Source organism: Cucurbita maxima, unplaced genomic scaffold (genome assembly GCF_002738345.1).
Source record: "Cucurbita maxima cultivar Rimu unplaced genomic scaffold, Cmax_1.0 Cma_Scf00048, whole genome shotgun sequence".
Taxonomy (NCBI): domain Eukaryota; kingdom Viridiplantae; phylum Streptophyta; class Magnoliopsida; order Cucurbitales; family Cucurbitaceae; genus Cucurbita; species Cucurbita maxima.
The window spans coordinates 480,334-508,138 of record NW_019272064.1 but is presented as its reverse complement, the minus strand read 5'-3'; the positions used below and the strand labels follow the sequence as shown (position 1 = coordinate 508,138).

Below are 27,805 nucleotides of genomic sequence, written 5' to 3'. Positions count from 1 at the left end.
TTCCTTGCATTTTATGTTTCCAAGTATATTTCAAATGTAATAATAAAATAAAATATCTCATCCCGCTCCCCATTCATTCTCCGTTCTTATGAAACGTTTCCTTAAATTTCACGAGATTTAGAGGGGAGATTCTCGAGGAAAAATTTAAGAGATTGAGTTTAATCTCTAAACTTTTAAGTTTAAATTTATTAGTTCAAAAAAAACTATTAAAAGGGTTTAATAGTTGTTAATAGATCTCTGTTTTTTTTTTTTTAATATTTAACCAATCCATAATTTTTTATTTTGTGTCATTCAAATCTCTCCAATTTTAATTTTATGTATGGTAAGTTCTTAAATTATTCATTTTTTTTTTCTCGTATAACTCAAGAATCTACCGAAAGTTTTGAATTTTATAAAATAAGATTTAGGGTTTTAGGGTTTTCGGTAGACCCTAAACCCTAAAATCTACTCGATAAAAATTGAAAGTTTTGAACTTTATAAAATAGAGGATAGGATTTAGAGTTTTGGGTTTTAGGGTTTAGTGTTTAGGGTTTCTACCCTAAACCCTAAACCCTAAACCCTAAAATCTAAGTTTTATAAAATAGGGTTTAGGATTTAAGGTTTGGAGTTTAGGATTTGGGGTTTCTACCCTAAACCCTAAAATCTATTAAAAAAAATTAAGTTTTAAGTTTTATAAAATAAGGTTTAGGATTTAGGGTTTGGGGTTTGGGGTTTGGGGTTTGGGGTTTTTACGTAAACCCTAAAATCTTGAAAATTTTAAATTTTATAAAATAAGGTTTAAGATTTAGGGTTTAGGGTCCAAACCCTAAAATAAACTTAATAAAAATTTAAAATTTTGAATTTTATAAAATAGGGTTCACGATTTAGACGTTAAACCCTAAAATCTACTTTAAAGTTTTGATTTTATAAAATAGGGTCTAGACCCTAAATAAACCTAAAATTTTGAGTTTTATAAAATATAAAATTTTTGTTTATATTTATAGATTAATTAATTTAATTTTTTTTTAGGAATATATTAGAATTCTACTATATAGAAATTAAAAGTTTGGTAACAAAATACTAACTAAAAAGAAAAATCCATTTGGTAACAAATTAGATTCATTTTAAGGCATAAAGTGGTGATAAATGGAGAATGATGTTGGGCTTGGGCCTTTCATGTACAATAAACAACGAATATGTCGGCCCAAATTAAATTCAATAAGGCCTTTCTTTAATTATATTTTCATTTTCACTCATTATATAATATAAAATCTTTGTTCTTAATTATTTTTTTTTATTGTGTTCTTCAAATATGAAGAATGATTGGTGGAATGTTAGGTGGATACTTTCCAACAAAAATCTCATAATCAAAATGAATAAATAAATAAAGTCGAAGTTTGGAGTTTCCTAAAGTTTTTTTATTTAAAATAAATTGATGTTAAGATTTTTTATTTTTATTTTTGTATAAACTTAAATAATATTAATACTATTTTTAAATTTTAAAATTATTTTTTAAAGTATTATTGAAATTTTTCTAAAATTTAATGGTATTAATAAAATTTTAATTTAAAGTCTTTACGTATATTTTAAAAATTTTAAGTGGGAAAAAAGGGCGGTCCACTTTGACGTGGACCGTATTAATTTAAACAAAACGTGAATTCCGTTACGGACTCTTTCTAATTCTCTCACCGACACCTTTCTCTTTCTCTCTCCTGACCGTACCATTCTTCCAATTCAAATTCCTAACTAACTCACCACGTGAACATCAACTACCAATTACGTGCTCCCACGTGTAATCTAAAACCAATCACCGAGCGCGTTTCGTTTTGTCGATCTCGAATCGCGTGAGATGATGGAATTCTTTTTAAAAAGAAAATTAACGTCATGTTCCTCCACGCACACAAGGGGGAACTGTTCCCTCTCCATCACCGACAGCTACCGATCCAGATTTTTAGCACAGCTCTGCTTTTATACCTGAAATTACCATTTTACCCCTTCTCCTTTTTTGTTTTTGTTTGTTTTTTTTTTTTTTTTAATTACATTTATGTCTTGAGATCTAAATATAAATTTATTTTTACATAAATTAAAAAATTATGCAAAAAAATTACAATATTTCATTAATGTTTTAAGAATCAAGAAACATATATAATATTATTTTTTCTATTTTATGGGCTTCCATATATAAAAATAATTTAATTAATTAAATTCTTTAATTAACCAATTTTTAGACATAAACTTACACTCTTATAAATAATAAACTTACACTCTTATAAATAACCACTAATTATTCATAATTACGGTGAGGTTATTCATAATTATCGTTGGGTTAAAAATTCGTTTTAACCCTTCAATTACATCTTTTACCGTTCTTTGAAAAGAATTATTTATTTAGGATTCAATCATAAATCAAATTTCTCTCTCTACCATATTAAATATTAATTAATTTAGAGTGTTTAATTTAGGATGTAGTTTTTTTTTTTTTTTTAACAAAATGTAACTTTTCTTAAAAGAATATAAATATAATTGTTTGACCATGAGAAGGAAAGAGTAGAAGAAAGCAAGGGAATTAGTTTCCTTTCATTATCTGTACATTTTCTCGCTCTTTCTCGGGAACCAAACAGAAACATACGCAGATTTGGATGAACATACACTTACAGATCCACACCATCGTCTAAACACTACACTAAATTACCTTAAAATCGATGAACCAGAAGATGAATTCTTACAGAATCTTGCGCCATTTCCCTGCATTGTCTTCTCCACCACGAAATGCCCCAATGAATCCACAGATTCCGACAAATTTTCCCGGCAAAGAAACTCCTCGCTGTAAATCCTCTCAACCTCCCGCCCGATTTCGTGAACGAACACATGGGTTTTCGAATTCCGTTTCCCACATTTGCTTCTAGCCAAAACTCCGGCGGTGAAGATCGCCGACATTCTTCCCGGCGATGTGGGGCTGTACCCACGTGGCCCGTCGACGAGAATCACGTCCCATGGGACTTGGTAAATGTGGTTAGGCAAATCGTTGATGCCGAGTTTGCATTCGGAGAATAAGAGGTTTTGAACGGGTTTGCACTCGTTGTCGGCGTGCGATTGAGCTTGAATTAGAAGCTCCTTCATCTGGCTCACTTTGGTTGTGTATTGGACATCGTACGCTTCGATTCCGGGGTTGGATTGCTCGAATTTGGAGACATGGAACTCGTTTTCGTCGAGGAAGACGGTGACACCGCCGTGGTTGAGTGCGCGCCAGAGGAGGGATTCGTGGGTTAAACCGAAGATTAAGAAATTACACGCCGGTGAGCAAGGGGAAAGCGCGGCGGCGATGGAGGAAAGCTCGGCGGTGGTCATGTGGGGTTTAGTGGAGTTTGTATCGACGGCGGCGTAGTGGATGAGGGCTACGGAAATGGGTTGGGGGAGAACAGGGGAGTCGGCGGGGCCGCCGACAGAGCGGCGGCGGTCGGCGGCGGAGAAGGTGGAGTTAATGAGGGTAAGAGTGAAGGCGAGAGTGAAGAAGGTGAGGAAGGAGAAGAGCCAGCGGCGAGGGGTGAGGGCAGCTCCGCCGGTAGCAGCGGTGGGGGCGGCGAGGCCTTGTTTGTGGATGGAGGGGTGGAGGAGGATGAGCTTGGCGTTGGCGGCGGATTTCATGGCGGTGGAGTTTGGTTTGATTTTGGAACGAAGAAATGGGAAATGAACGGAGAAAAGAAGTTTCGATTTGTATTTTTAAGGTGGAGGAATCACGGACTGGGGAGGCGCGTGAGTCTCAGACTACGAATTTTTTTATTATTTTTTTATTTTTTAAAAGAAGTGAAGGTACGAGAGGTGATAAATGGCCGTTTTTTAAAATTTTAAAATATATATTAAATGATTGAATTTAATTTTTCACATGCAAAGTGTTTTTCCTCATTATTATATTATTTAAAAAAAAAAATAAGATTTAGAATTTTTATTAGAGAGATTTAATCATGGAATTTAAAAAATAGTTTATTATTTTTGCTTATTTTAAAAAAATAATTAATTTAATAATATTCTAGGCTCGTAAAAAAATTAAAATAAAATGTTAATTAATTTTATAACATAATAGTAACCGTTTCTATTCAAAACTATTAAAAATTTACGAGTATTTTTTAAATAAATTAAAAAATTTAAGAATATTTTTCATTAATTTAACCGGATATGTAAATCATTTTAGTGGTAATAAACAATTGACGAAGTTGGAGTAAAAGTAAATAAATAAATAATTAAAATAATTAAACCTTATTGACTCATTAGCAAGTGTAGATTATATATATGTTTTCAAGCAACTTGTTTGAATGATTGATTATTTTTAAATACCATAGGTCGATAATTAAATCACCTATTAACTAAATCTAAAAAAGTAAGTCCAAATGGACGTTTGTTTTCTCTTCGTTTTTGGTGTTGTTATCAGCAATGACCGGTGGGAGAAAAATTTAAGAGACAACATCGTTGAAGGATGTAACGACCGTGATACTTTTATAGACTTCAGTAACAAGAAGTTAAAATGTCGTGATGAATAGAGTTATACGTTCATGAATACATTAAACAAGTCGTAGCTGATTTTGTTAACGGGAAACAATTAAAAATAATAATAATAAATAAATAAATAAATAAAAGCGCAAAATTAGGAAGAAATTCTGGTAGGAGTCAAAAGAATGTAGCGGAATCAAGGAGTTTAAGGTTGGAGGGTGTTTTGGGAAATTCACTTTCAAATATTACCTTTTGACTCTTAGAAACTGATCGAGGACCGGAAGGAACGTGATGTGATTTGACCTTTCCTGCCCTTTGTCTCGTCTAAAAGGTTATAATTTGAATAACTTTTCGCTCTCTTTTTTGCTTTTGTTAAATGGTTATATTTTACTCCAAAATAATAATTATAATAAATAAACTTTTAATATTAAATTTTATTTTAAAATTAATATATAGAAGACATATATATATATATATATAAAGTTTTTTACACATAAATTTATATTTAAATAATATTATAAATGATATCGTTTTCTAATTTAAGAGGGACAAGGAGACAAAACAAGGTAGTTACAATAATGAAATTATAGTTAAAAAACAGCGCATTTACCGGCCGCATCGGTGTCCCGTCCAAATAACACATCAAAATTTTAGTGTCATGTGATATGCTATTATTCCATTAAATCTGTTTGATTCTGCTTTTATTATTAAATCTTCACTAATGCCTTCACGTTTCTTTCTTTTTTATTCCATTTTAAATAATTATTTCTTTTTTCTCTCTCTCATTTTCTATTTTTTTATTACTTTTTATAACACTTTTAAATTTTCAACTCCATTTCAAAATGAAAAAAAAAAATTATTTAAAAAAATTAAAAAATATATATTTCAAAAATACCTTAAAAAAAATTTCAAAGTTGGAAATATATATATAATTGATATATGGGTTAAAAAATACTCATGAAGTTTCGAAAATAACATTAAAATTTTTATGTAGTTAATATATAAAGTGCTGATACACGGTATTTTTTTAAATTTATTTTTATATAGGTTAAGAACGTTAATGAATATTTTTTAAATATAATATTAAAACTATTTTTAAATTAATTTAAATTTTGTTTTTGAAGAAGTTAGTATTTTTTTTAATGTATTTTTATTAATTTAGTGGAAAAATGATAAAAGTTAAAGGGGGCAAAACTTTATTATAAAAAAAAGGAAAAAGAAAAAAGAAAAAGGAACCGACACATTTTGAAAATTCAAAACATTTTACACACAGATAATAATAATAATAAATATTATTATTATTATTGAGGCAACACAGTCCAATCATTTCACAATTATTCATTAGTAATTAAGAAATACAGAAATAAATAACTTTAATTATTATATATAAATTTCGTATGGATATAATAATAATTTAGCCTTTTAATTATAAACAAATAATAACTAAAATAGTATGAACCTTTTATAGGGCTGGATTCCAATCTTTCATTTCACTTTAAATGGTGTAGGGAACTCCACATGTTTTCCCTATTCCTTTTAAATGGTGAGGAACCTTCGTTCCGCGGTCCACGGTCCAAATTCACGCTCACTTTCGTTCGTTAGGTTCAAGATTTGTGAGTTTCGCCCTACCAACTTATTTTAAACCACAAATTGTCTAAACATGTATTCTGAGGTTAAGATGATGAATCTATACTCCAAATACTTAATCATGTTTCATGTTTGTTAAATGGGTCGATTTAAACGTACGCCTAGACCCAAGATTCCAAGATCAGCTCGATTGGATTAATTTTAATTTGTTTAATATTTATTTAATTAAGTTAAACAAATTAATCTTTTTTAAGTTTCATAAAATTAAGTATTAATTTTTATAACTTCATTGGTTTATTGATAAATAAGTTGTAGATTTTAAATTAAAGAGGAAGTTGAGAGATAAAATTTGTTATAAAATTGAAAATACAAATACTAAACGGTAACAAATTAAGAGATTAGATTACTGTAAGTGGCTTTTTTTGACCCACATCGAAAGTTTATGCAACGTGCGCCTAAATATAAAGTGTAATTTCAAACGGTCTTTCAACAAGCCGTGGAACGGAGTGATAGGGCTAATTGATCCAATTGGATCTTAAGGCTCAGGAAAGTGCCAGGGTCATCCACTGCAGAGATGCAGACCAGGAAACGACTACGGGAATCCAATGTATTCTAAAAAAATGGTTAGTGTTTATGCTCCTATAGCAAAAAAATGATTTCTCATCAAAGCCTCTTCTCCCGTCCAAACTCTCTTAATCAGTCAAGCAAGCAATTTGAATAGGGATTATGAACAGGCCCTTATCTTAGCCTTACCCGTTAAGTCAAATTTCAAGGTTTTGTCAGTGAAAGAATGGAAAGGGGGATCGAACTCGATCGAACTCGTCATTGTTCAAGCTCTTTCACATGACATGGGTTGAGTTCATAGATTTTGAAACCATATCGAACTTGTCAGTCAAGCCTTTCATGTTGGATGATGAAAGTCCCACATCGGTTAATTTAGGGAATGATCATGGGTTTATAATGTAAGAATACACTCTCCATTGGTATGAGGCCTTTTGGGGAAGCCCAAAGCAAAGCCATGAGAGCTTACGCTCAAAGTGGACAATATCATACCATTGTGGAGAGTCGTGTTCGTCTAACATTTGGTATCAGAGCGAGGTTAGTGTAGGTTATCTGATCTCTTGGAATCCTTAGTATGCTCTGTGGTTGCAGCTCTGCCTGATCTTCCACATCAGAAACGATTTCTTGAGATTAGTGGTGAGTGAGTTTCTTTTGTGTCGTGAGAAGTCTGTGACTCTGCAAGTCTTGTGTCAAAAGAACTTGTTTGGTATTACTGAGGTATGGCCAACACGATGAGTGATTTCCAAATCGTTGGAGGAATTAAGAAACTCAACAACAACAACTACAACACGTGGGCAACATGCATGATGTCCTATTTACAAGGACAGGATCTTTGGGAGATCGTTGGCGGGTGTGAAACTACGCCGCCAGAGGAGGATTCTAACGACGCCTTGCGCAAATGGAGAATCAAAGCAGGCAAAGCAATGTTTGCCTTGAAGACCACCATCGGAGAAGAGATGTTAGAACATATTTGGGATGACAAGACACCGAAAGAAGCATGGGACACATTCGTGATGTTGTTCTCAAAGAAGAATGATACGAGACTACAACTTCTGGAGAATGAGTTGTTGTCAATTTCACAACGTGATATGACGATTGCTCAGTACTTCCACAAGGTCAAATCGATCTGTCGGGAGATTACTGAACTAGACCCAAAGTCCGCCATTGTAGAATCTCGAATGAAGAGGATTATAATCCACGGATTGCGACCAGAATATCGAAGCTTCATTGCTGCTGTACAAGGATGGCCCACTCAACCATCACTGGTAGAGTTCGAAAATTTGTTAGCCAGCCAAGAAGCCATGGCTAAACAAATGGGAGGCTTCACGTTGAAGGGTGAAGAAGCACTCTACACGAGTGAAAGTCAGAGCAATAATAGGCCGTCTACCAGACGTGGATACAATGGTGACAAAAGAAGAAGCCACCAAGGGATTGCACAACCTGAGAGAGCTCAGAAGAACGACAACAAGAGTTTTCAAAGAACGAGATTTGGTGGTATTTGCTATAACTGCGGGAAAAAGGGCCATATGTCTAGAGATTGTTGGTCCAGGAAAAAGACCATTGAAAACAATGTGGCAATATCCAAAAAGAAGATAGAAGATGAATGGGATGCAGAGGTACTATGTCCCATAGAAGAAGACGAGCTAGCACTCATGGCGACAATGGAAGACCATATCAACTATGAGAATGACTGGATCGTTGATTCAGGATGTTCAAATCACATGACTGGCGATCAGAGAAAATTGCAAGACAAGAAAGAGTACAAAGGAAGTCGTATGGTACGTACAGCAAATAACACACAGTTATCAATTGCTCAAATCGGCAATACGACAATCATGCCTGGCAATAAGTCTGATACAGTGTCGCTACATAATGTTTATCATGTACCGGGTATAAAGAAGAACTTGTTGTCAGTGTCACAACTAACAACATCAGGAAGCTATGTCTTGTTTGGGCCAGAAGATGTAAAAGTTTATCAAGATGTTAAGATAATAGGAAAGCCGACGATAGAAGGACGAAGAGTGGAGTCTGTCTACGTTCTATCTGCAGAGTCTGCCTATGTTGACAAGACCCGAAAGAATGAGACGACAGATCTATGGCATGCAAGATTGGGACATATTAGCTACCATAAGTTGAAGCTGATTATGGAGAAATCTATGCTCAAAGGTCTACCACAACTGGAAGTCAAAACAGACGTTGTCTGCGCTGGATGTCAGTATGGTAAAGCTCATCAATTACCATACAAAGAGTCAAGTTTCAAAGCAAAGAAACCATTAGAGTTAGTTCACTCTGATTTGTTCGGCCCAGTCAAACAAGCATCGATCAGCGGAATGCGGTATATGGTGACATTTATTGACGACTACTCAAGATATGTGTGGATTTTCTTTATGAAAGAAAAGTCTGACACGTTCTCAAAGTTTCAAGAATTCAAGATGATGGTCGAAGGAGAAGTAGGAGCGAAGATTCGTTGTCTACGTTCAGACAATGGCGGAGAATACACGTCAGATGAGTTCGATCAATATTTACACGAGTGTGGGATACGACGTCAATTTACATGTGCCAACACGCCACAACAAAATGGTGTAGCAGAAAGAAAGAATCGACACCTTGCAGAAACCTGTCGAAGCATGTTACACGCAAAGAACGTTCCAGGAAGATTTTGGGCTGAAGCTATGCGAACTGCTGCCCATGTGATCAACAAGCTTCCTCAACCAAAGCTAGGGTTCGTCTCACCATTTGAGATACTATGGGATATGAAACCTACAATTAGTTACTTCCGAGTATTTGGCTGTGTTTGCTATGTATTTGTGCCTGACCATCTACGTAGCAAGTTTGACAAGAAAGCAGTCAAGTGTGTATTTGTTGGATACGACAATCAAAGAAAAGGATGGAGGTGCTGTGATCCAACAAGTGGAAAATACTATACATCAAGAGATGTAGTTTTTGATGAAGCATCTACATGGTGGTCCTCGGAGAAGAAAGTCTTATCAGATTCAAACATTGAAGAAATTCTACAACAGAAGCTGGGGGAGCAAACTACACAAATTCAATCAAATTTCGATGCATCTGAAAATCCAAGCGACATTGATATTGACAAGCAGGAGGTGACTCAATCAAGCGAATCTGATAAAAATGAAACAACACATCAACAACTTAGGCGATCAAATAGAATCCGAAGGCCAAATCCTAAGTATGCAAATGCAGCTATTGTAGAAGATAGAGTTTACGAACCAGAGACATATGAAGAAGCATCACAAAACTCGGTTTGGCAGAAAGCGATGGAGGAAGAAATTATAGCCTTGGAGCATAATCAAACTTGGGAACTAGTGCCAAGACTAGGAGATATCAAACCCGTCTCTTGCAAGTGGGTCTATAAAATAAAGCGTCGACCGGATGGATCAATCGAGAGATACAAGGCTCGACTCGTGGCTCGAGGATTTTCTCAACAATATGGACTAGATTATGATGAAACATTCAGTCCAGTGGCAAAGATTACTACCGTACGAGTTCTGCTAGCACTCGCAGCAAGTAAAGATTGGAAACTGTGGCAAATGGATGTGAAGAATGCCTTCTTGCACGGAGAGCTAGACAGGGAGATTTATATGAACCAACCAAAGGGATTTGAGAGTGCAGCTAATCCTAATTATGTATGCAAGCTTAGAAAAGCTCTTTATGGACTGAAACAAGCACCGAGAGCTTGGTATGGTAAGATTGCTGAATTTCTTACCCAAAGTGGTTATTCAGTTGCGCATGCAGACTCAAGCCTATTCATCAAAGAAAGAGAAGGAAATTTGACAATTGTGTTGGTCTACGTGGACGATTTGATTATCACCGGGGACGATGAAAGAGAAATTTATCAAACAAGAGAAAATTTATCAATACGCTTTCAGATGAAAGAGCTAGGAGAGCTTAAACACTTCTTAGGCCTAGAAGTTGATCGCACAGATGAAGGACTGTTTCTCTGCCAACAAAAGTATACCAGAGACATGCTTCAGAAGTTCAACATGTTAGAGTGCAAGCAAGTTTCAACACCGATGGAGATAAATGCCAAGATTTGTGCACATGAAGGCAAAGAGTTGAACGATGAAACAACGTACCGACAACTAGTAGGTAGTCTTATCTACCTAACTTTAACTCGACCTGATATCTCGTATGCAGTTGGGGTTATGAGTCGATACATGCAAAGTCCAAAGAAGCCTCATCTGGATGCAGCTCGACGGATCTTGAGATATATCAAAGGTACAATCGACTATGGTCTTTTGTACAAAAGAAGCAAAGACTGCAAGCTAGTTGGATACTGTGATGCTGACTATGCAGGAGACCACGATACTCGGAGGTCAACCACTGGGTATGTGTTCAAGTTTGGTTCGGGAACAATTTCTTGGTGTAGCAAGAGACAACCAACAGTATCATTATCAACTACAGAAGCAGAGTATAGAGCAGCGGCTGGAGCAGCCCAGGAAAGTACATGGCTAAAACTCTTGATGGAAGATTTGCACCAGAAAATTGACTATCCAATATCACTTCTTTGCGACAACCAATCTGCGATTCGCCTTGCAGAAAATCCAGTGTTTCATGCTAGAACAAAGCATGTGGAGGTGCACTACCATTTCATTAGAGAGAAGGTCCTAAAGGAAGAAATTGAGATGCAGCAGATCAAGACAGATGACCAAGTGGCAGACTTGTTTACAAAAGGGTTGAATACTAGCAAACATGAGAGCTTTCGCTGTCAGCTCAACATGATGCAGCGAATGAGGACTAGTGCTGAGGGGGAGTGTTGAAATATCATCACTAGCCCAATAGAGTCAAGCCCAATAATTGTACTAGCCCAATAGAGTCAAGCCTAATTGTACGAGCCCAGTATATTTATTTTAGTAGAGATTTTAGGAGAAAGAGATGTAGATATTTTAGGAGAAAGATTCAATTTGTTAGGTCTAGATTCAAATCGGTTAGGTCTAGATTTAGATTGGTTAAATATAGATTGTTTACTCTTAGTATAAATACCCCCACCCTACCTAGGTTATTCATCCAAGAAATCTAAAAACAATAAAAAGCAGAAGTATTCTACAGAGTGTCTTGTATTCTCTTCTCGATTGGTCTTAATAAAGAGAGCGAGTGTTTCCCACAGTGAGTTGTGTTCAACATTTGGTATCAGAGCCATGCCCTAAACTTAGCCGTGTCAATAGATTGACAAATCCTTAAATGTCGAACAAAGGACTCCAAAAGGAGTCAAGCCTCCTCGAAGGTACGAAGGCAGTCAAAAATGACTAAGACTCCAAAGGAGTCGAGCCTCGATTAAGGGGAGGCGTGCTTTGTTCGAGGGGAGGTGTTGGATGATGAAAGTCCCACATCGGTTAATTTAGGGAATGATCATGGGTTTATAATGTAAGAATACACTCTCCATTGGTATGAGGCCTTTTGGGGAAGCCCAAAGCAAAGCCATGAGAGCTTACGCTCAAAGTGGACAATATCATACCATTGTGGAGAGTCGTGTTCGTCTAACATTTCATTGTTCAAGCTCTTTCACATGACATGGGTTGAGTTCATAGATTTTGAATGCTTTCCCTATTCAAGACATACTAACAAACAATTCAATTCCTTTGAAGCTACTATCACTACCGAAGCAGGCTTGCTCCAGAACCCTTACAGGAAAGAAAAGCAAAGAGAAGAGAAGAGACCGAGTTCAAGAAAAGAAAGAGCTACTGAACCTATTTACCTCGTGTTTGAATCAATAGGTGAAGGTGAAGGAGCTGATCCGCCAGTTTCCCGAGTTTACTGTTCAAGAAGAAATAGGAAAAGAAGAATCTTGTCTTGCTTTCGTTGAGTCTTAGTTTTCAGTTCAAGAATCAATAGATAGGTTCAGGTTCAGGCAGGAGAAAGAATCAATATCTCAAGAAGAAGAATAAATGGATGATGACAGATTCTTCTTTGAATAATGTTTCCTTGTTTACTGTGTTTGAAGGTGAAGTAGCGAAGGGAAGGAGAATGAGTGAAATCAGTAGGAGCTTGAGGTTGAGTCTGACAGTGAACGAGAATGAATAAGGAGTCTTTGTTTACAGTTCGAGAATAAATATGTCAAGTAGCCAGTAGCTCAGGGCATATCGGTTCCAGTGAAATAGCGAAGGTAATATCGGAAAAGAAAAGGAGTGAAAGAGTGAAAGAAGGAGAAGATCAAGAATGTTGAGTCTTTCCTGACAGTTCATTCTCAGGAATCCTTCGTTTCGTCTTTCAAGCAGAATCAAAAGAAAGCTAAGAGAACAGACCTCGTTCAATCAGTAGTTCAGTCTCATTCTTCTTTCTTCTTCTTTTCTTACTGTCGAGTAAAAGAGTGTTTGAATCATCCTCCAGTTTACCGAGTGAAAGAAGCTCGAGACAAACAAATACATTCTGACTGACTGACTCTCTCTTTTACAATGAAGGTAGAGTAAGTAAATGAATTAGCAGCTTTACCTCCTGAAATAATCAATAGGTTCCGGACCGGAGTTCAGGCCTTCGCAATGCACATAGCGTGAGGCTTAGACCGGTGTGGTTGATCATAGATTATAGACAATGTCATCTTCATGGGTGGATTACTAATAAAAGGATATTCATACCAAGAAGAAAGAAAACCCTAATGAACAAATGAAAATGAGATCCAATGCCCCAATTTTAAATCAAATTGGGTAAAAGCTGAATTTTATGACGCAATTGCTTATCACCTCATAATTATACCAACACGAACCTTCCTCAGACCTTGTTTACAAATGAAAAATAATACTCTGTTTCTGTTTACAATATTGAATTTAATTAAGATACGTTTTGAGTTCCATCCAGATACTTCCATTGACCACAATTATAAATTATATTAGAATTATGGGATTGAAGAATTCCATTCATCTTTCGCTTCTATTTCCTATTATAAATTCTCCCAAATCCCCACTCTGTTCTTCTTCATCTTCATCCTCTGTTTCTGCAACTCTCTATCCGCCATGGGAAGCGAACCTCGACAGCTCCATATCTTCTTGTTCCCCTTCATGGCTCACGGCCACATGATCCCCTTCGTCGACATGTCCAAACTATTCGTATCTCGTGGCGTCAAGATCACCATTGTCACCACCCCTCTCAACTCCATCTCCATCTCCAAATCCCTTCAAAATTTCGCTTCAAAGATTGAGCTGATTGTCCTCAAATTCCCTGCTGCTGAAGTGGGTCTTCCGGATACTTGCGAAAACGCCGATTCCCTTCCAAGTCCGGATTATATAACCAAATTCTTCCAAGCTTCCACCTTACTTCAAGCCCCTTTTGAACAGGCTCTGCTTCAGAGCCGCCCTGATTGCCTCGTCGCCGATATGTTCTTCCCTTGGACTAATGATCTCGCCGCGAAAATTGGCATCCCCAGGTTGATTTTTCATGGGACTGGTGCTTTTTCGCTTTGTGCTTCTGATTTCATGAGACTTCACAAGCCTGAAAAGAATGTTTCGTCGGAAACAGAGCCTTTTCTCATTCCTTATCTCCCCGGAGATATTAAGATAACGAAAATGAAACTCCCTTCAAACGTTCGGGAAGATACCGAGACTGAATTTAGTAAATTCTTCAACAAGGTTAAAGAATCGGAATCGAATTGCTATGGGGTTGTTGTGAATAGTTTTTACGAGCTGGAAACAGAGTATGTCGATTGTTACAGAGATGTATTGCGACGAAAGGCATGGCCTATTGGTCCACTTTCATTATGCAACAATGGAGCTCGTGAAATTGCGCAGAGAGGAAAAGAATCCACCATTGATGAACACGAATGCTTGAAATGGCTCGATTCCCAGAAACCCAATTCGGTTGTGTATGTCTGTTTTGGAAGTTTGGCGAGATTCAACTCTGCTCAGCTCAAGGAGATAGCTATTGGGCTCGAAGCTTCTGAGAAAAGCTTCATATGGGTTGTCCGGAAAGTGAACGGAGAAGACAAGGAAGAGGATCAAAATTGGCTGCCGGAGGGGTTCGAACAGAGGATGGAAGGAAAAGGGCTGATTATAAGAGGATGGGCGCCGCAAGTTCTGATATTGAATCACCCGGCGGTGGGTGGATTTGTAACACACTGCGGGTGGAATTCGACCCTGGAAGGGGTTGCCGCCGGCGTTCCGATGGTGACATGGCCTGTTTCGGCGGAGCAGTTTTACAATGAGATATTAGTGACGGAGGTGCTGAAAACAGGGGTCGCTGTCGGGGTTCAGAAATGGGTGCCTGGTGTCGGAGATTTCATCGGAGGGGAAGCTGTGGAGAAGGCGATAAGGAGAGTAATGGAAGATGAAGAAGGTGGAGAGATGAGAAACAGAGCAGCAGAGAATGCAGAGAAGGCGAAAAAGGCCGTTGGGAACGACGGATCATCGTACCGGAATCTGGATGCGTTGATTGAGGAGCTGAAATCGTTGGCGTTTTAGATTCGTTTTCAAGTATATCCGGTGGGACTTTCTTCGACGGCGACGGCCGTTTTCATGTCATCTCCCATTAGTTGGTCTAGATTTTCTTTTTCTACTTTTTCATTTTAAGGGATAATATTTTTGTCTGCCTATTTTAATATTTTAAATTCTCAATTTTTAGTTGAAAATAATTTGATAAAATTATAATTTATAAATTAAAAAAAAAGGAAAAGAACATAAAAAAAAAAAACAAAAAACAAAAAACAAAAAGGGGACATGACAATTGCCACTAGAAAGATGGCCCATAACCACACATGTATTGACTAAGTTAATTAAAATATGATTTATTTAAAGACAATTGGTATTTACCTTAGAAAAAAAATCTATTTTTAATTGTATGATTTTTTTTTTTTTTGTTGAAATAAAAAATAAATCACGGGAAAAAAAAAGTACATTGGACACGAACATAGACATAAATAAAATAATTCTAATTCATGAGTGTTTGAGACTTAATTCCAGCGAGTGAATACAGATTTCTAGATAATGACAAAATATATCATCTTGACCCATAATTTTATTACTATTTATTTATAATAGTAGGCGGGGCGAAAATTTGGTTTGGATTGAACGCAGGAGATCGGGACAAAGAATATTAGGAAGTGAAATGCCACTCCAACCCAGAGTTAGCTCGTTCTCCCCAAAATGCGTTGAGGTGCCGTCGTTGTCATAATTGTCTATAACTAAATATAATGACGTGCTAACGTCTCTACTTCTTTTTTGACGCCTTCTACTTCTGGAGGTTAGAAGTTTTATCTGGTGTGAATATCTTTAAGTTTGTCACCGCCTTCTAATTTTGGAGGTTAGAAGTTTTATCTGGTGTGAATATCTTTAAGTTTGTCACCTCCTCTATTGCAATGGTGCGAGTATATTATTAATAAGATAATTTATAATATTAAATATGCAATCAAACTATTACCTTTTTTTTCTTTTTATTCTTTATTTAAAATAGAAAATGTAAAGCCTTTGGAACTCCAATGAGCAGGCAGAGTGAACTTCAAAACGCCAATGATTTCAATTCTTTAATCAAGGCATCTAAATCCGAATAAGACGATCCATTCTCTGCAACTGCTCTCTTCGCCATCTTGCCCAGTTCTTTAGCTCTGTTTCTCATCTCTTCTGCTTCTTCCCCCTCCATTACTCTCCTTATCGCCTTCTCCATAGCTCCACCTTCGACGAAATCTCCCACAATTCTCACCCATTTCTGAGTCCCAACAGCCACTCCAATTTTCAACACCTCTGTAACTAATTTCTCGTTGTAAAACTGCTCCCCAGCCACCGGCCACGTCACCATCGGAACGCCGGCGGCTACCCCTTCCAGCGTCGAATTCCACCCGCAGTGTGTCACAAATCCACCCACCGCCGGATGATCCAATATCAGAACTTGCGGCGCCCATCCTCTTATAATCAACCCTTTTCCTTCCATCCTCTGTTCGAACCCCTCCGGCAGCCAATTTTGATCCTCTTCCTTCTCTTCTCTGTTCACTTTCCGGACAACCCATATGAAATCTTTCCCACAAGCTTCAAGCCCATTTGCAATTTCTTTCAGCTGATCGGAGCTGAATTTCGTCATACTTCCAAAACACGCATACACAACTGAATTGGGTTTTTTGGAGTCAAGCCATTTCAAGCACTCGTGTTCATCAATGGCGGATTCCTTTCCTCTCTGAGATTTCTCTTCAATTTCCTGATTGCACAACGAAAGTGGACCAATATGCCACGCCTTTCTTCCCAACACATTTCTATAGCAATCTGCATACTCTGCTTCCAGCTCGTAAAAACTGTTCATAACAACCCCATAGGATGTGGACTCTGCCTCTTGAGCTATTTTCAAAAAATCGCTTAAATCATTTTTGAGATCCTCTCGCATGGACTCGTGGAGTTTCAATTTCGTGAAACTGATCTCCCCTGGGAGATGAGGAATGAGAAAAGGCTCTGTATCGGACGAAACATGGTTATGAGGCTGGTGAATCCTCACGAACTCCATAGCACAGAACGGGAAAAAACCAATGCCATGGAAGCCCAGCTTGGGGATGCCAAATTTAGCAGCGACATTGTTGACCCAAGGGAAGAAAATATCGGCGACGATGCAATGGGGGCGGTGTTCCATTACAGCCTCCTCAAATGGGGTTTGGAGCAAATTCAAAGCAGAGATGAATTTGGGTAATATGGCGGGACTGATAACAGAGTCACCATTTTCACAACCTTCCGGCAGACCAAGTTCGGCAGTGGGGAATTTGAGGATGAGAAGATGAATGTTTGAAACAGAGAGGGATTTTGAAGTGTGGATTGAGTTAGAGATGGCGATGGAATTGAGAGGGGTCGTGACGACGGTGACCTTGACGCCGCGAGCTGCAAGCAACTTGGCCATGTCGACCATGGGAATCATGTGTCCGCTAGCCATCAAAGGGAACAAGAACATGTGGAGCTGAGTACCCATTTTTATGCCTGTGGAAATGATAGAAATGAAGAGGAAAAGTTGCAGAAAAAAAGGAAGAAGAAAGTGGAAATATATATTGAAGCCATGATGGTGATGTTCTTCCCCTTTTTTTTCTTTTTCTTTCTCTCTCTTCCTAATTTGGTTGGCATATTGTCAATATTGTAATACATTAATAATAATAGAGATATTTTAATTTATCTGGTCCGACAACTTTGTGGTGAGTTATTGTCACGGTTCTATTTTTTTAATCGTGTGGTGTCGTGATATTGACATGCTTACGACCAACCTTGAGGAAATACCAAGTTTGTGGCTTCATCGGACGTTTTACGATGGCCAACTCAAAATCACTTGTGCATAACGCAAGCTTGTTTGGCCACACACACTGCTTGCGCACGTACATGTTCAATCATCTACAATACAACAACTTGTTTCTACACTAGACTAAGTCATCCAGCTCGATCTTGTCTCTACTCAGGGCCAAGGTCTCTCAACGCAACATCGCATCCAACATCATCTTAGTTTCCTATCAGCATGACCCATATGTCTTAACGTCATCCCATGTCATTGGGTATTGCGGCTATTGTAGCTTACTCAGTCATGCCATAAAAAAATAGGTCCACATGTTCTTCATAATCTCGAGACATCACGAACATCCATCCATCCATCCATCCATGCATCCATCCCACGAAATAATAAATTTTAGAATTGGATGACATCATTAATTTTTTATGTCACTATTCAAAGCACTAAATAAGCTATACAAAATTATTTTGTCTTTGATGTCATAGCTTTTTTTAATTCAAAGTATATATTATTATTTTTCATTGACATTTTAAAATTTGAAATTATCTATATTTATAATTAATCATCGTATTTAGATTAATCTTTGGTTAGGTTAAACATCAATTGTCCCCTCAAATTAAAATCATCAACATTAACCTAATTTAATTTAACATGGGACCCACCTTTGAATTGATCAATTGTGTCTAAATTCTAATATTATTTAAATGAGACAATGATACATTATTATATATTTTTTATTTATAAAATATATGTATAATTTAAAATCGATGGAGAAAAATGACGTTTTTTTTTATAGATGGAAATCACTACAAGGGGAGGAGTAAGATTCAGATTACCTTGTTGATCGAATATCTCAATGTAAGAACATTGTTTGAGATTCAAATCACTCCACAAGTAAAATTGATCATATCGAGTTTGAATGATTCTTGTTGATCAAATATCTGAACGCAAGAACACTTGTTCGAGATTTGAATCACTCCACATCCACAAGTAAAATTGATTATATAGAGTTTGAATGATTCTAAAAAACTTAGTTATTAGCTAAAGAAAGCACAAATGTTTTTTTTTTTTTTACTATATTTTCGAATTCTACTTACAAATACAATATACATAGCTTTATATAGCCTCAAAATGAAACTAGACATTCCAAGAGTTGTTACATTTATACTTAATGGTGATAATTAACCATTATGTAATTGTAAACTGAAGTAAATAAAAGTCTTAAAATACATTAATGAAATACAATAACTCTTAATTACTCTAAATTGTAATCCACTTAAAATTTATAACATGAAAATTCATTTTTCATAAACTGAAATATCTTTGGATAATTTTAATAATATTTTCTTCACATCATTGAAGTATATTGTATGATTGATGTTTCTTGATTCATATCGTATTATAATATATATATATATATATATATATATATTTATTTATTTGCGGTGTAAAGATATAAATATACAATTAATTTTAGTAAAGGTCAAATTTGATGACGTAAGCAATTATGTCACGCCAAGTAGGCTGACCAATGACGGAAGTAGAGCAGTGATATAAATAAATTTGAAAAATCTTAAACTTGAGAGCCACGTATGCGTCATCTCCAAGTTATATAATATATTAATTTTGATATTATATCATTTTTCAATCAAATGAAACTAATTCAAAAAATAAAAACTTTATTATCATCTTGTCGATGCACTTGTAATTAAGTGGATCCTAATTCGATCTTTTGAGCGTGTACACGGTATCCAAATTCTTTTGATCAATACATACTACTTAATAATTCTAGCATATAAGTTCTAAACACAAGAATCTGTAATTTAAAAATTTAGTTCCGAACAAAATTTAAATAAAAACTCTATTTTTTTTTATTTGAAAATGATACTAAACTAATAACATAAATAATTATATATAGTCTTGAAAATAAACCTTATAGTTAACTAAAATGTTATAACTTTGATGATGACGACGACCCCTAACTCATTCTAACTTATAATTTTAAAAGACAAATGTCTAAAATTTTAAAAATACAATAAAACACTTTGATTTAAATCATCCATGATATGATTAAAACACTTTATTTCGTATCATGCCACGTCAGTGGCTACCCCTTCTAGCGGAATTCCATCGGGAGTGTGTTACAAATCCACCCACTACCAGATGATTCAATATCAAAACTTGTGGCACCCATCATCTTATAACCAACCCTTTTCCTTCCATCCTCGGTTCGAATCCTTTTGATACACACTTTTGGTCCTCGTACTCAATATGTTCTCTCATCACTGTCACGAGCACTAGTGCATCTTCTTATATGACACATATTGCCTCTACATCTTATTCATCCTCCATCTCTATGTTAGAGGATGAACTCTACCTAGTTGTGTAGTTCCTATAGAGTGTTTCTTATTCATGGCTTGTGATTTCTCTCATTTGTTTAGCCATGACTTCTTGATTGACTAACAAATTACATGGCTTACAAATTTTCAAACTTAACAAGTGATGGTTGATTTGATGACCCTTGTACAGTAATACGAAGCTTCTATATTCTAACTGCAATTTGTGGATAATGATTGTCTTTATTTCAACTTTTCCAATTGCGGGCTTTGAATTTGGTTCGTTAATCTCTCAGCAAATTGACTGATCTGTGGAAGTATTGAACAATTGTCATGTCACGTTGTGAAATTGATAACAACTCATTCTCCATAAGTTGTAGCCTCGTATCATTCTTCCTTGAGAACAACATTTAGAACGTGTCACATGTTTCTTTTGGTGTCTTGTCATCTTAAATGTAGTCTAACAACTCTTCTTCAATTGTGGTCTTCAAGGTAAACATTGTTTTGCCTGATTTGATTCTCCGTTAGAATCCTCCTCTAGCGACGTAGTTTCATTCTTGCCAATAATCTCCCAAATGTCATGGCATTGTAAATAAGACATCGTGCATGTTGTTCACTTATTGTAGTTCCTGTTGAGTTTCTTAATTCCTCCAACGATTTGGGAATCGTCCATCGTGTTGGTAAGACTTCAATAATACCAAACAAGCCTTTTTTACACAAAACTTGAAGAGTCACCGACTACTCACGATACAAATGAACTCACTCACTAATAATCTTAAGAAATCATTTTTGATGTGGAAGATCAGATAGCACTACAACCACAGAGCATAGTAAGAATATCAAAATATAAGACAACCTACACCAACCTCACTCGGATAGACTCATACAATTATTAAGCTTGACACCTAATGATGAATTATCACTTCCCCATGCTTTTTATCACAATCTAAGGTGCGATTTTATTACTCAAATATTTATCGAACACGATGACTAGTTTAAGTGAGGGAGTAGTTCATAAGTATACTAAGGAAATAGTAAATTGTGACACTCATATGTCGATAGGCATGACGGAGACCTCGGAACCTAAGGAGAAGGATGCATCATATAACACACTAAGAAAGTGTATTGAAGCCAAGATAAGACATAAGCAAGACTGACGCAAGTATTAAAAAATGGGAAGGAGTATCAATTCCCGGAAACCGGGTAATAAGCAAACTAAATAAACTTCAAAACGCCAACGATTTCAATTCCTTAATCAAAGCATCTAAATCGGAATAAGACGATCCATTTTCAGCAACGGCTCTCTTCGCCATCTCTCCCAATTCTTTAGCTCTGTTTCTCATCTCCTCCGCTTCTTCCCCCTCCATAACTCTCCTTATTGCCTTCTCCACAGCTTCACGTTTGATGAGATCCCCCAAACTTCTCACCCAATTCTGAACCCCAACACCAACTCCTATTTTCAACACCTCTGTCACTAATTTCTCGTTCGAAAACTGCTCACCGGCCACCGGCCATGTCACCATCGGAACGCCGGCGGCTATCCCTTCCAGCGTCGAATTCCACCCGCAGTGTGTCACAAATCCACCCATCACCGGATGATCCAATATCAGAACCTGCGGCGCCCATCCTCTTATAATCAACCCTTTTCCTTCCATCCTCTGTTCGAACCCCTCCGGCAGCCAATTTTGATCCTCTTCCTCGTCTTCTCCGTCCACTTTCGGGACAACCCATATGAAATCTTTCCCAGAAGCTTCAAGCCCATTTGCAATCTCCTTCAGCTGATCGGTGCTGAATTTCGTCATACTTCCAAAACACGCATACACAACTGAATTGGGTTTTTTGGAGTCGAGCCATTTCAAGCACTCGTGTTCATCAATGGCGGATTCCTTTCCTCTCTGAGTTTTTTCTTCAGTTTCCTGATTGCACAACGAAAGTGGACCAATATGCCACGCCTTTCTTCCCAACACATTTCTATAGCAATCAGCATACTCTGCTTCCAGCTCGTAAAAACTGTTCACAACAACCCCATAAGACGTGGAATCCGACTCTTGGGCCCTCTTAAAAAACTCGGTTATATCATTTTTGACATCGTCCCGCATGAACACGGGGATTTTAGATTTCGTGTAAGTAATCTCCCCGGGAAGATGAGGAATGACAAACGGCTCTGTATCGGTGGAAACCTGGTTATAAGGCTTGTGAATCCTCAATAACTCCATAGCACAGAAGGAGAAAAAACAAGTACCATGGAAATTCAGCTTGGGGATGCCAAATTTAGTAGCAACGTCATTGACCCAAGTGAAGAAAATATCGGCGATGATGCCATGGGGGCGGTGTTCCATTACAGCCTCCTCAAATGGGGTTTGAAGCAAATTCGAAGTAGATATAAATTTGGGAAACATAGCGGGACTGACAATGGAGTCGCCTTTTTCAAACCCTTCTGGCAGACCCACTTCGGCAGAGGGGAATTTGAGGTTGAGTTGATGAATATTGGAAGCAGAGGGGGATTTGGAAGTGTGGATTGAGTTAGAGATGGCTATGGAATTAAGAGGGGTCGTGATGACGGTGACCTTGACGCCGCGAGCTGCGAGCAACTTGGCCATGTCGACCATGGGAATCATGTGTCCGCGCTCCATGAAAGGGAACAAGAACATGTGGAGCTGAGTGTCCATTTTGTTGTCTGTAGAAATGAAGAGGAAAACTTGGAGAAGAAGAAGGTAGATGGAGAAGAAAGGTAGAGGGAAGTGGAGATTATATACTAGGGACATGTAAGGAAATTTTAGGCCGAGATTGTGTTACCATGTAATGGACATGAAAGTAAATAATGGTAAAAGTTAATTAGACGGACATGAAAGGAAATTTTAGGTTGTCTCGAGATTGTGTTACCATTGTGTGAGTAAATAATAGTAAAACTTTAAAGATGAGCTTGTAACTGATATGTAAGGAAATAATGGTAAAAGTAAAAAATTAGGCAAGAACATGAAAGTAAATTTTAGGTTGTGTCGAGATTGTGTTACCATGTAATGGACATGAAAGTAAATAATGGAAAAAGTTAAAAGATTAGGCTGTCGTTGACATGGAAGGAAATAATGGTAACAGTTTAGATTAGGAACATGAAAGGTTAGGTAAAAGACGTGTAAGGAAATTGATTGAGTTATCACGTAAGGGACCTTGGAAGGAAATAATAGAAAATTTTTGAGTTATTAGGTAAGGGACCATGGAAGTAAATAATGGAAAGGTTTCGAGTTATTAGGCAAGGGATATGGAAAAAGAAAAATAATGGAAAAGAACTGGAATTTCAAGTTGTCTCGAGGTTGAAGAAGCATGAGCAGGTGGAGTGAGGCACATGTTTCGAGTTTCGGTTCGTCCCGTTCAATTCTTAAATATTGACCCCAAGTTGAGTTTTATTGTGAAGGGACATGGAAATAAATAATGAGAAGATCTTGAATTTCAAGCTGTCTCGAGGCTGAAGAAGCGTGAGCAAGTGGAGTAAGGCGCATGTTTTGAGTTCCATTATGTCCTATTCGACTCTTAAATATGAACCCTGACTCGAGTTATCATGTAAGAGACATGGAAGGAAATAATGGTAAACGTTAAGGTTAGACTGTAAGGGACAATGAAAGGAAATTTCAAGTTGTCTCGAGGTTGTGTTATCATGTATGGGACAATGAAAGGAAATTTCAAGCTGTCTCGAGATTGTGTTATCATGTAAAAGACATGGAAGTTGTTGTTTTGCGATAATAGGCCAGAGAAATCTTTTTCTTTTCGGTGGGAGGAAATTGTCTCGAGATTGTGCTATCATGTAAGGAACATGGAAGTTGTTTTTCGATAATCTGGGAAATCCTTTTCTTTTCCGTGAGAGGAAATCGTTGATGGGAAGTTGTTGGAAGAAAATAAAACGCCTACAATAACAAAGGGAGAGAATTGTTGAATGCTTAAAATTAGGTGTATTAAATCTTCCGAACAGATTTACTTTTTTAAATATAACTTATTATAAGAATGACTGTAGAAAATTTGTGACACTCCCTCCAAAATTACCGTCTAAAACTTTGGTATTACATTTGACGTATTTGTCAAATGATCAAACTGAGGTATTCAATCAACGAAATCGTGTGAATCTAAATAAGGAAAAACTCAGGTTTTATCTAACAGAAGTAAATAATAGAAAAGATTTTAGTTATCACGTAAGAAACATGGAAGAAAATAATGAAAAAGATTTGGAATTTCAAGTTGTCTCGAGTTTTCCCTTATCATGTAAGGGACATAGAAGGAAATAATAAAAAAGATCTGGAATATTAGGCTATCTTGAGGTTGAAGAAGTGTGAGCAAGTAGAGTGAGGCGCATGTTTCGAGTTCCCGTCCGTTCAGTTCAACTCTTTAAATATCGACACTAACTTGAGTTATTATGTAAGGGACATGAAAGAAAATAATGGAATGTCTTAAGGTCGAGTTATCATGGAAGGGACATGGAAGGAAATAATGAAAAAGATATGAAATTTCAGATTGTCTCGAGGAGGTTGAAGAAGCGTGTGCAAGTGGAGTGAGGAGCATGTTTCGAGTTCTGGTTCATTCTGTTCGACTCATTAAATTGTTTTTCTCTAAAAAAATTACAATATTTTATAAAAGTAAATATAAATTTAATAAAAAATCAAAATCAAATTAAATTAATGAAAAAAAAAAGTTTAAAATAGTCGATAGACAACAAAAATAAAAAAATAATAAATAATTTTCATGGGCCATGAAGTCCGTCCACCTCAACCCAACTTCATGTGTTGGGCCATAGGCCTTACTTCTAGAGATTGGGCCACTCATCTAAACCCAAAAAGTGTTTTGGGCCTGCTCTTTTTTAGGTCAACTCGGCCCAGTCGTGTTAGTCCATTGTTCAAATACTTTCTTTGTGGATAAAGAAGTGAGAGCCACATATTTGTTGATGATGATTAGAAGAGTGAGCTCATTTAGGTAATGATCTATCTGTTTATAAGTAAAATAATACATCTTTATTGATAGAAATCCAAAACAAAATCACACTGAGTTATGATCAAAGTTGACAATATGACACGAGGAGACTCCCCAAACACTTAATAACCATACTAGATAAACTTCAATTTTAATTCGGTAATCAAAGCATCTAAGTCGGAATAGGACGATCCATTTTCAAGAACGGCTCTCCTCGCCATCTCTCCCAATTCTCTAACTCTGTTTCTCATCTCCTCTGCTTCTTCCCCCTCCATTACTCTCCTTATCGCCTTCTCCACACCTTCCCCTTTGATGAAATCCCCCAAAATCCTCACCCATTTCTCAACCCCAACACCAACTCCAATTCTCAACACCTCTGTCACTAATTTCTCGTTGTAAAACTGCTCCCCCGCCACCGGCCACGTCACCATCGGAACACCGCCGGCTATCCCTTCCAGCGTCGAATTCCACCCGGAGTGCGTCACAAATCCACCCACCGCCGGATGATCCAATATCAGAACCTGCGGCGCCCATCCTCTTATAATCAACCCTTTTCCTTCCATCCTCTGTTCGAACCCCTCCGGCAGCCATTTTTTATCCTCTTCCTTGTCCTCTCCGTTCACTTTCCGGACAACCCATATGAAATCTTTCCCACAAGCTTCAAGCCCATTTGCAATCTCTTTCAGCTGATCGGAGCTGAATTTCGTCATACTTCCAAAACACACATACACAACCGAATTGGGTTTTTTGGAGTCAAGCCATTTCAAGCACTCGTGTTCATCAATGGCGGATTCCTTTCCTCTCTGAGATTTCTCTTCAATTTCCTGATTGCACAACGAAAGTGGACCAATATGCCACGCCTTTCTTCCCAACACATTTCTATAGCAATCTGCATACTCTGCTTCCAGCTCGTAAAAACTGTTCATAATAGCTCCATAAGACGTTGAATCCGACTCTAGGGCCGTCTTAAGAAAATCTGTTACATCACTTTTGATATCCTCCCGTATGAAGTCGGGGAGTTTCAATTTCGTGAAAGAAATCTCCCCTGGGAGATGAGGAATGAGAAAAGGCTCTGTATCGGATGAAACATGGTTATAAGGCTGGTGAATCCTCACGAACTCCATAGCACAGAACGAGAAAAAACAAGTACCATGGAAGCTCAGCTTGGGGATACCAAATTTAGCAGCGACATCGTTGACCCAAGGGAAGAGAATATCGGCGACAATGCAATGGGGGCGGTGTTCCATTAAAGCCTCTTCAAATGGGGTTTGAAGCAAATTCAAAGCAGAGATGAATTTGGGAAACATGGCGGGAGCGATAACGGAGTCGCCATTTTCACAACCTTCCGGCAGACCAACTTCGGCAGTGGGGAATTTGAGGATGAGAAGATGAATGTTTGAAACAGAGAGGGATTTTGAAGTGTGGATTGAGTTAGAGATGGCGATGGAATTGAGAGGGGTCGTGACGACGGTGACCTTGACGCCGCGAGCTGCGAGCAACTTGGCCATGTCGACCATGGGAATCATGTGTCCGCGCGCCATGAAAGGGAATAAGAACATGTGGAGCTGAGTGCCCATTTTGTTGCCTGTAGAAATGAAGAGGAAAGAAGGTAGATGTATATATATATATATATATATATATATATATATATATATTCTTGTACATCCACGTGATTTTTATTATTTTCTTGTAAATAATAATATACAAGCAAATATTTAATATTGAAATTTGGATTTATATAGGGTAACAACACTTATGATATAAAATAGTGGTTAAAAAATAATTATAATATAGAAAAATTATTCAATGATTTATAATTTATTTATGCATTATTTGAACTTATTTTTGTCTCAAACTTTATTTTATTAAATTAATAAATTAATGTAATTTATTTTGTTGTTTTTATTAAAATTAATGAGAGTATTAGCCTGATAAAAATTATTAATTTTAGAATTCAATTTGTTAAAATATTAAAAAAAGAAAATTCCTTATCATTATTTTTTATTTAAATGTCAAATGTAATGGCGTAAGCGATTGCGTCACCCACCACGCAGTCTGTGAGATGGTGAGGTGTTGACAAAGATACCTAAATTTATTATTATTATAATTGTTATAATATATATATATCTTATTGTCGATATAAAGGTCATAATAGATGAGACTAGGAGCCAATGTGATAGTTGGATCGAGGACCCCATCTTGCTTGATATCGTTAACAATGATATTGTTGGTTGTCTTTTACTACATCGAAAACAATGTGCTCAAACCAAGCTTGAACACATATCCAGTGTTTGACCTTCGAGTATCGTGATATCTAGTCAATATCATGGTATTTAACTAACTTGCAGTCTTCATTTCTTTTATACAAAATACCATAATCGATTGTACTACTTTTTTGGACTTTGCATGTACTGACTAATGACTTCAACTTCATTTTTAAAATTTATTTGGTTTGTTTAGGTAAATCTCCCGGTCCAACTCTCCATGCAATAAAACATTCTTTACATCCATTTTCCATAATTACAAATCTTTATTTACCACAAGACTGAAGGAACTTGCACGATAATGATCTTTGCCACTGAACTAAACGTTTCATCATAACCTAGTTTATATTGTCGAGAGAACCCTGGAACTACAGTCCGAGGTTTGTATCTCACGATTAATCCATCCAGGGTACATTTTATTTGTAAATCCACTTGCAAAAGATAGATTTGATA

At 36.8% G+C, this 27,805-nt stretch overlaps 5 protein-coding genes across 5 annotated transcripts; 1 reads left to right on the top strand and 4 right to left on the bottom strand.

The window, feature by feature from the left end:
* Positions 1-2,521: 2,521 nt before the first annotated feature.
* Positions 2,522-3,742, bottom strand: LOC111471061 (protein IRX15-LIKE-like). The gene has a single exon (XM_023116748.1). It carries the CDS (start codon positions 3,622-3,624, stop codon positions 2,668-2,670), a length of 957 nt encoding a protein of 318 aa, XP_022972516.1. The 5' UTR covers positions 3,625-3,742; the 3' UTR covers positions 2,522-2,667.
* A 9,739-nt stretch (positions 3,743-13,481) lies between these two features.
* Positions 13,482-15,151, top strand: LOC111470963 (scopoletin glucosyltransferase-like). The gene has a single exon (XM_023116626.1). It carries the CDS (start codon positions 13,581-13,583, stop codon positions 15,018-15,020), a length of 1,440 nt encoding a protein of 479 aa, XP_022972394.1. The 5' UTR covers positions 13,482-13,580; the 3' UTR covers positions 15,021-15,151.
* An 866-nt stretch (positions 15,152-16,017) lies between these two features.
* On the bottom strand, positions 16,018-22,942 carry LOC111470960 (scopoletin glucosyltransferase-like). Its single transcript, XM_023116623.1, has 2 exons — positions 21,378-22,942; positions 16,018-16,069 (listed from the first exon to the last, which is right to left on the bottom strand). Exons 1-2 carry the CDS (start codon positions 22,898-22,900, stop codon positions 16,054-16,056), a joined length of 1,539 nt encoding a protein of 512 aa, XP_022972391.1. The 5' UTR covers positions 22,901-22,942; the 3' UTR covers positions 16,018-16,053.
* On the bottom strand, positions 16,050-17,572 carry LOC111470961 (scopoletin glucosyltransferase-like). Its single transcript, XM_023116624.1, has one exon. The coding sequence runs from the start codon at positions 17,494-17,496 to the stop codon at positions 16,054-16,056; it is 1,443 nt and encodes a 480-aa protein (XP_022972392.1). The 5' UTR covers positions 17,497-17,572; the 3' UTR covers positions 16,050-16,053.
* A 1,928-nt stretch (positions 22,943-24,870) lies between the features above and the next one.
* On the bottom strand, positions 24,871-26,688 carry LOC111470962 (scopoletin glucosyltransferase-like). Its single transcript, XM_023116625.1, has 2 exons — positions 25,212-26,688; positions 24,871-24,952 (listed from the first exon to the last, which is right to left on the bottom strand). Exon 1 carries the CDS (start codon positions 26,663-26,665, stop codon positions 25,223-25,225), a length of 1,443 nt encoding a protein of 480 aa, XP_022972393.1. The 5' UTR covers positions 26,666-26,688; the 3' UTR covers positions 24,871-24,952; positions 25,212-25,222.
* Positions 26,689-27,805: the final 1,117 nt, after the last annotated feature.